Source organism: Orycteropus afer, unplaced genomic scaffold (assembly GCF_000298275.1).
Source record: "Orycteropus afer afer isolate SDZICR_OR568_19922 unplaced genomic scaffold, OryAfe1.0 scaffold00127, whole genome shotgun sequence".
In the NCBI taxonomy this organism is placed as follows: domain Eukaryota; kingdom Metazoa; phylum Chordata; class Mammalia; order Tubulidentata; family Orycteropodidae; genus Orycteropus; species Orycteropus afer.
This window is the reverse complement of record NW_006921714.1, coordinates 1411302-1420734: the sequence shown is the minus strand read 5'-3', so window position 1 is coordinate 1420734 and position 9433 is coordinate 1411302. Positions and strand designations below refer to the sequence as shown.

Below are 9433 nucleotides of genomic sequence, written 5' to 3'. Positions count from 1 at the left end.
AAAAGGGGAAGACCTTCAATAAGATGGTCTGATACAGTGGCTGCAACAATGGGCTTAACACGGCAACAGTTCTGAGGAGGGTGCAGGACTGGGCAGTGTTTCATTCTGTGGTGCATGGGCCTGCGGTGAACTGGAACTGACGTGGCAGCATCTAACAACAGAAGCAATCAGTGCTTTTTAGACTTCCTGTATCAGCATTCTCTCTGTCCACTTTAGTCTGATGGGACCTATCCCACTGCAGTGTAACCTTCTGTTCCCAGGAAACAGAGGCGCTGGGAAGACATTTTAAGCAACTGCTCAGCAAAGGCATATAGAGGTGCAAGAAGAGTCACAACAAGTTGTGTGAAGAAAGGAATGTTGTAAAGTTTTCCCCAACTATACAAAGTACAGTGGGTTAAATTCCAGAAGAAATGTTGTGGGGTACAGTTAAAGCTAATCAGATCAAGCTCTTTCACTGCTTAATATTCACACACACACACACACACACACACACTCTCTCTCTCTCTCTCTCTCTCTCTCACAGAGATAACATTCATGGTTGCAAGAAAAGTGACAAGATGTTGAACTGGAATTCTCTCTCACATGGATGGGGAAAAGGCATGAGAAGGAAAAGGGGAAAGAAACCAAGTTCTCTGTAAGTTACTCTTGTCTCTGTACTCAAGAGCAGAAATCTAATTTCCACTGGGCCAATGGCAAGGAACGGAGCTCTGGTGGTGGAGTGGTTTTAAAGCTTTTGGATTTAACCCACCAGTCACTCTACTGCTTCCGTAGAGATTTACGGCCTTGGAAACCCTAGGCAGTTCCACTCTGTCCCACAGGGTCGCTAGGAGTTGGAACCAACTTGATGGCAGTGGGTTTTTTTTTAAACTTTTTATTGCAACTCGAGTGAGACCTTACAAAGCAGATTCCTTTCAACAGCTCATACACATTTTGTTTTAGGGCACTGGTTACATTCCTCACAGTGTAACATCTCACCTCCTCCCTCCTCCCTGTGGTCTCCTTTCCCTGTGTCCTTCTTGCCTATGCATTCTGGCCTCCCTACCTTTCTTCCTGTGCAAACGCTAATGGTGCTGCTTTGGTTTTTTAAATGGCCAGGAGAGAAGAGGCGAGAAGAGGACTGTAAAAGTCCTTTTCATCAGGGCTTCTCAGGAATGGGCTGGCCTTACTTGGTCAATGAAAACAGGAAGAGGCGAACATGACGTGAGCTACTTCACAGCATCATCTCCACAGGAGGGGAATCGTAAATGTGAACACTCTCAACTCCTTCCTTTTCTCCCTACCCTGCTGGCCTCTTACTCTCAACGCCACACACAAAGGTCCTGTCAGCCATGGTGTTTAATGCAACGGGCCATGGAGAGTTCAAGAAGCACTGGTGACACTGTATTTCCATGTATTCTGACTGGAAAGAACTAGAACACAATTAAGGGAATAAACAAATAAACTGGACAAGAGACTCTTTCTTGGCCTTTTCAGTTTTGTTTTGGTCCCAGTAGACCCATCAGACACACTTGTTACGAGTCCACTTAATGTCTTCTAATCAGCTAATAGTTGGAAGCTGCCCTCGGGGACACTCACAGCTACTGACCTGCATCCGGGGACCCATTCAATGTGAAACCAGGCTCTGGGAGGCACAGCGACAAACTAGGTATAAGCAGAGGTGTGCTAGCAGGTTGGGGAAGGATCTAGAATCTTTGTTACATCAAGTACAAGGGAAGAAAGTGAATGTTTGAAATGGAGATAAAACTAAGGGGAGGAGGGACAGATGCCTGTGGACATACAAATCACTGATATGTGCAAGGAGATTTGTACTCTGTGGCTCCCGAGGGACAATTCAGGACTGATGCGTGGAAGTTAGAAGGGAGCTCTCAGGTCCACGTAAAGAAAAATCTGTCTAAGTACAAGGGCTACCCACAGGGGTGGGTTACCTCGGGAACTGGTGTCACAGAGGAGGTCAGACAAGTGTCTATGGTGCTGCTGATAGCTGTTCTCTGCTGGGTGGGAGGACGCACTGAAGGTCTCCACCTCCTTTAATGCTCCGACTAAGCACGACCTCAAAGGGCGATGAGTAGCTTACCTGGCAGAGGGAAACGTTTTCGTAAGGCTTTGCCTCAGCATGTAAGTGAGCCTTAGCTTCTCGTTTATCGCCATGGACAAGCAAGATCGGTTTATTCCTGAAAAGAGACGAGAACTGTTCAAAGTTCATCTTCCATGAAGTTGGACTCATATCTGGCTCAAGAATGCTAGCTCTGGCCTCTGTGGTGACCAAGTACAAGGACAGCCTGGAGCAGTGTTCCGTGGATGCTCACTAACTAGTTAACTTTAAAAAGGGCCATGTGGTCTGGCCCTGACACTCTGCTGTGACACAAAAGGGGTTGTGACTCAAGAAAATCCTTGAGTAATTATCTTCTCTGGTCCAAAAGGGCACATAGTTAGCACTGTGTTTATGTATTTAAATTCAGAGAGATTAAGAGACAGGCAATTATTACTGCCTATTGCATGATGCTCTTCTCTCCCCCTTCTTTTGCACAGTGGACTCTATGTCCAGTGGTTACATTCCACCACTGGACTGATACTCACTGGAGTCCTCCTATGTACACTAAACTCACTGCCGCTGAGTCGTTTCTGACTCACAGCGACCCCTCCTTGGGTTTCTGAGGCGGTATCACTAAGGAAGTAGATTGCCCAATCTTCCTCTCGAGGAGTGGCTGGTGGGTTTGAACCACGAGTCTTCTGGTTAGCAGTCAAATGCCTTAGGTACCATGCCACCAGAGCTCCCACTGTATACACCAGACCCTCAGAAGCCACACTGAATGGGTCCAGGCCCCACAATCCTAGTCATTCAGAGGGAGATACAGGCTCAGTACAAGGGACAGCTGGCAATGACAATGCAATGACATGACAAGTAAACAGTGCCCACGTACATTGAAAATATGGTATTTTTGATTTCCAAAGAAAATAACATTAAGATACTGTTCAGGAAAAGATTAAAAGGGCTTTCAAGGGAATAATGGACTTCTTCAATGGATTCAAAGTAAGAGAATTCTTAGAAACCAGCCCATCTCTGTAAACTCTCCCAGTACCAAACGTTTGGATTTTTCTCCAACAAGCAATCAAGCAAGAAAAACAACTGTGAGTTGGAATTCCTGTATCTTATGGGCCACATCCACATATCAATTCTTAAGTCTTAAGAATTCTTAAGGGCCACTTCTGCATTATCAATCACACTGCAGAAGGATTCTCTACTTTACGGGATGGAATAACACTCACTGAAAAGAACATTATAGAAAATGCATTTCTAGTGCCAGTGCCTACGTGCCTAACGTCCAACAGCTTTATTCTAACACGGAGTAAAATAAAACCAGAATCACGCTCCTCTGATCCTTTTCTATTTGGGAAAAAATTTTGCAGTTGAGAGAAAAAAATATAGAGAATTTAAAAATACTTATGTACATATCACCTAGAGTAAAGGGATGCCATCAGATCATTAGGTCTTCTCTCATCTTAAAGATAAAACTTTAATGATAGAAGCTCAAGTCCTTCAAATCAACTTGGTCTGTAAGTGATCACAGAAAGTTAGCAACTGAGCTACAATATGATGATGTGTGAACCTTCTGGTCACAAGTTTTCTGTATACAAATGTTGGATTTTGCCCAAAGTTGCGTCCAGGTCTTTCAGAGTCGACCTGATGGCAGTTCCTTGTTTGTCTGTTTATGATGCTCTTGACAGCTCTGCCAAGGTATCTTCAGTGGTAACGGGGGAAGCTCTCCTGTCCACTGACTAGTCACTGAGAGCCCAGTGATAGTGAGGTGAGGGGGTTGTCGTCTCTTTTGCTAGCACTCTAAAGGGATGACAATTATTTCAATGTCTCTTGACACCAATGGGACAACTCTTTGAAGAGCAATTGGAAGAAAAACAGAATGTGCCCATGTGACTTCCAGAGCCGTGTGGTCAGGAGGAGCCTGGCCGACTCCTGATGACGACTCTCACCTTCTTTCATTCAGGACAAAATGTGCTTAGTTTGAAGACTGCATTTCTGGTCTTTTTAAGAAGTGACTTGCATGGGACTGAGCTCTGCTCACTGAAACACATGCAGGTGTTGTATGGGATGCCTAGGAAGGTGGCTTGGAACAGGCACGGTTGGGACATGGGCCCTGTCACCGTTCTCCCTAAAACAAGACCTGGAGCTATAGCTGCACCTGGTTCAAGACCAAGGTCACACAACAGGATGATGGGACAGAAAGACAGAGAGGTGGTCTGAGTTTCTGAGAACCACAGAGGGCCTCATTCAGATGTCAAACATGCAAAATTAATTTCTCCTTTGTTTAAGTCATTGTAACTTTGGGTTTGCAGATATATGCAGTTAAAGCTAATCTTCCCTGTTATAGGTCAAGCACATGAGCCCTTGAGTGTCAAGGCCACTTGAGAAATGTCAACAGCAATTTATTTAGTGTTAATGATAGTAGTTCCCATAATCTGATGCCCTAAATGCACCAGTTGGTGAGGACCCTGACACTCACTTTTCTGATGTGCACATTCCTCCATCCTGCATGCTATTTTTTTTTTTTTAATTTTTTAAATTTTATTTTGATTTGGGTGAAGATTTACAGAGCAAATTCACTTTTCATACAGCAGTTCACATATACTTTGTCTCATGTCATTGACCAAAATTTATCACAATGCAACAGCTCCCCTCCCACTTCCTCCCCGTAGTTACCTCTTCCCAGTGTCCATCCCTCCATACTCTCCTGCCCCCTGTGCATAAGCAGCCCTTCCTTCTCCCATGATTGTTCTCTCCAGGGCGTGTGTCTACTTGAGGTAAATGTTTAACTCACATGCCTGTACTTTGTTTGGCTGGAAACCACAGGTGTGGGTTCAATTCCAGACCTGAAGGGCAGCTCGGGGCCATAGTCTCAGTGGTTCCACCAGGCTCTATTGGACCAGCAAACCTGGTCCCCACCTTTTTTTTTTTTGCCTCCAAATGATTTTGAGTTTTGTTCCACATTGTTCTCCCTCTCTGTGCAGGATCTCCTACATCCCTTCCAAGTGGATGACAGTGGTAGCCGGGCACCATCTAGTTCTTCTGGTCTCATAGTTGTATAGGTCCTGCATGCTACTATGATGAAGGTCCATCAATTTGCAAGGCTATTTTCATTTGGTCTGAACTGCCTAATACAAGGCTGATGAACTTCAGAAAACAGAACAAAAAATCCATGTCTTCCATAACCAGAGATAACTTCATGGAATGCTATGAGAGCCCCTTTGAAAATCAGCCAATAAAAACCCTACGGATCACAGTGGTCTGATCGGCAACCTAACCTGGGGATGCTGCAGGCTGGGGCTGACTCAATGGCAGCCGGTGACAACAACAACAACAAATTATAGGAAAAATAATGGAAGAGAGCCTCTTAAAAAAAAAAAAAAAAAGAACAGCAATGTTCTGGCAAGTGACGTGTGGCATGCTGGCACGATCCAGCACACTTAAGGTCTAGAAAGCAAGTGGCAATAATCTGTCTTCATACTAGAATTACACACGAAGTTCTCGTATTTGTGCTTGAATTTATCCTTACCTTCTTTTAGACAAGGAGTTCTGTGGCGCAGCGCCTAAGGCATTTGACTACTAAGCAGAAGGCTGGTGGTTCAAACCCACCAGCCACTCTGTGGAAGGAAGACAGGGCAATCTACTTCTGTAAAGATTTACCGCCTCGGAATCGTTATGAGTCAGAATTCACTTGATGGCAGTGGGTTTGGTTTTTTCTGGGTTTTATTTTTAGGTGGAACACAGAGAAAAATGCTAAAATCTATAGAAAGAATGTGTGAGACTACTTAGAAGAGATCAGCTATTGATGGCCTCCCATTATAAACTTTAACACTTGTATGATTTCAAAGGATTCAAAAGACATCAAAAAAGACTGACGACATTTGCCTGAGAAATATACATCTTGCATTTTAAAACCCCATGGAGGTTTATGATCTTATCCAGCATCCTATGGGACTCACCTGAACTCTGGTGGGTACTGTCTTACCAGCCAGTGCACGTCAAAGCAGTAGTTAAACTAGATGGGAGAGAAGAAAAGTAACTACACCACCACCAATTGAGCCAAGTAGCCTGTGAGAAGAACTGCTTGGTTATTAAATTGAAAGAAACTCTAAAGTAATTAAGTGCTACATACATTAGTTCATAAATAAGCCTGAAATATATATTTTTTAAAAATTTCTTATTGTGGTTTGGGCGAAAATTTACAGAGCAACTCAGTATTCCGCTCAACAATTTACACACATTTGTTTCACAACCTGGTTGCAATTCCCTCAATGTAACTACACTCTTCCCGCCCCTCCCTGGGTTACCCTGATCCTTTTTCCCTCCTTCCCGTCCCTTCCCGCCTTCTGAGCTTTGTTTGGGGCAGTCGTTGCCTTTTCAGTCTCATATAATTAACTGCTCTGAGGAGCACATCCCTCACGTATGTTATGTCCGCTTTATAGGCCTGTCTGTTTTGGCCGAAATATACCTTGAAGGGAATTCACGGCTAAAGCAACTGGAATAAATGGAGCAGACTGCTTAAGAAACAGGTTCTAAAGGTACCATCTGGGCATGCTCTGGCAGCACGCATATTTGTAAACTGCGTGCTGCCAGAGTATTTCCGAGAGCCCTGAATAATTTAAAGGCAACTTAATATACCCATCCTTTTTCCCCCCAGGTGATCATAAAAAGACAGATTCCCAGACAATGATCCCTGGGTTCTGAGAAAGGAGTATTTCCTCTCAGCCTAAGTGACCAGCCAGCTCCATACACAAGCCTCTGGGGCTGGAAATTCACTCGGGTTATGAAAATGACATCCTGATCCCAAGTTCGTGCTCACCTTGCCCACAGGGCCTCCTCCCCCTGCCTGAGTAACCCCTCATCCTTCTTCTGGACACAGTAACTCAGTCTAGCTAAGAGCACACAAGAATCCACCCGCCTTCCTGCTGGAGACCACCCAAGGCCAAGCCAAACGTTAAGGACCCAAAAAGATTTGCTTTTTCCAGGGATGTGACCTTTTATTTCCTGAATGCGTTTTGAGAGCCTGGAGCATTAATGTGATTTATCAACATGAAGGGGCTACGGCTCTGTTGGAAAGAAGCAATCACACGCAGAAATAGTCACCAATTTTACTCAGATTTCTTTTTGGTTGGTGCAGGACATTTCCTATTTATTTTTCTAACACAAACTTGACTTGACCTTCAGCCCTCCACACACACTGCTCCCCAGGCCCCTACCGGGTCCCACGAGACTATCAGTGCCCCCAAAAGAAGACTCTCAAGCTGGGACTCCCAAACCGACTTCCTGGCCAGTCCTGAGGCCCAAGCTAGAGTTGAAAGTTCTGCTGGTCATGGCCTCCACGTTCTGTCCGATGGCCATAGAGCCTACAACTGGGGTGCTTGGGGCCAGCCTCCGGCTATGTGCCATCTCGGGGACCCTGCACAGGACCGCGACCCATGTCCCAACTTTTCACGTGTCCTTATAAAGTTGTTTAATTATGTGTCCCCTTTCTCCCAAAGAAAAAGCAACTTAACTGTAAACTCACCTGAGCTGAAGAAACAAGTGTCCCAAATAGAGGAGATAAAATATCTGAGAAGACAAAAATCAATAAATCTAATTCACACTCAGATAAAAAATTCTGTAGTAACAATAATCACAATTTAACTGCCACTGACAAAGTTTGGCTTAGCAAACTGTGAAGCGAAAAGTTACTACAAAGCTAGACTTCAACGTTTTATAAAATTCCAGAAAATGTCCCTGTGCTATTTAATAAAGTTGATGGCACCTAACAGCAGCATTATATATCATTTTACAAAATACAATGTAAAATTAAAACCTACAACTTCAATGCTGGATGACTCAGTTAATTCTAGAAACCATTAATAGAGACAACTATGATACAAGTTCTTCTTTACATAGCTTTCTGAATTTTTCTTTCTTTCAAGGTCTCATTCAAGTCCCTCTTCTGGAACTCTCCCAACTCCAGACTGGTCAGATGAGTTTCCATTGGATCCTGTGAACTCTGCCTCCTGTGAACGATAGGGGAGATGCACCCACAATTCTAAACTTGTATTCCCAGCACACAAGGTCACCCTTATGGAGGTCTCACCCAATCGAGCTTTACTTCACACAGGTTGGAAGGCTCACTTCTCAACTACACTGTGAGAGGAAGTATACCGTCATCCTCCTGGACAGCTGCCGCTCGGATAGGACCTACTAGGAGCCAGGCACATTCTGTTCCTGTACTTCCCATCTACTAACTTACTCCTCACAACCACGGCTAGTTAGGTTCTGTTACTTCCTTTCACAGCTGAGGAGTCTCCACAGGAAGTCATCTGTGGCCACATAACTAAGAAGGAGCAGAAACAGGATTTGAACGCAGGCCCTCTGGCTCCAGCATCTCTGCTCTTAACCACTAAACCACCTCTGAGCATTAAAACTGGGCTCATTCATTTATCTGGCAAATATTTACTGACTGCCTCCCGCCTTCCAGACACTGAGCTAGATGCTGAGGCACCAACACCTAAAAGGGACAAAAAGATACCCCAAGGAAGCACCTGCCTTGTCAGAACTGTAAATAAGACAGAAGCTGCAAGACACTCCCTGAAGCTCTTCTTCCGTTTTATCTCCACTGCCTCCTCTTCCTCCCTAAATTTCACCAATCTTTCAAGAACCATTTGAAGTCACTCCCCCTCCATGGGATTCTACCCTCAACAATGTACAGGTAAGGCATCTGTTAGAGCGGTACATCACAGCAGTTAGGAGCACGGAAGCTGACGTCAGATGCCGGGCTCAAATGCCAGCTCTATCATTCACCAGTTCTGAGACCTCGGCAGGTAAAATTCTCAAACCTGCAGCTCGGTCATCTGCTCCCGGAGGACACGGTAATGTCTATCCTAAGGCTGTCCTGAGGGCGAGATGAGACAACAGGTATAAAAGCACCTACCACAGCAACTGGCACACAGTAAAAAATACAAACCAAACCCACTGCTGCTGAGTCGATTCTGACTCAGAGCAACCCTACAGGAGAGAGTAGAGCTGTCCTATTGGGCTTCCGAGGCCGTGCATCTTTAAGGAAGCAGACTGCCATCTTTCTCCTGAGGAGCAGCTGGTGGGCTTGAACCACTGACTTTTTGGTTAGCAGCTGAAGGCTTTAACCACTGTGCCACCAGAGCACCTGGCACACCGTAAGATCTTACTAAATGTTACCCCCTCCTCAGCATCTTGGTACTTACAACCAGTGTATCATTTTATTGTACACAAACTTTGCACACTTCTCTATTTCCTGTCTCAATTTATCTCAAACAAGACAAAACACAGAGGACTATGTCTTATACTTTTTCCAAAGCACCTAGATGAGAGACTCTCAGTAATAATAAGAAAAAATAACCTGCAGACTTGACTTTTCTACAATAT

At 44.6% G+C, this 9433-nt stretch overlaps 1 protein-coding gene across 1 annotated transcript in view; it reads right to left on the bottom strand.

The window, feature by feature from the left end:
• TDP1 (tyrosyl-DNA phosphodiesterase 1) overlaps positions 1-9433 on the bottom strand; it is a 95158-nt gene that overhangs the window by 84039 nt on the left and 1686 nt on the right. The window contains exons 2-4 of the mRNA XM_007944527.1: positions 7563-7606; positions 5998-6053; positions 2075-2171 (exon numbers count right to left, since the gene is read on the bottom strand). Of these exons, the coding sequence (XP_007942718.1) occupies positions 2075-2171; positions 5998-6053; positions 7563-7606 (197 nt within the window). The remainder of the gene's footprint in view (positions 1-2074; positions 2172-5997; positions 6054-7562; positions 7607-9433) is intronic.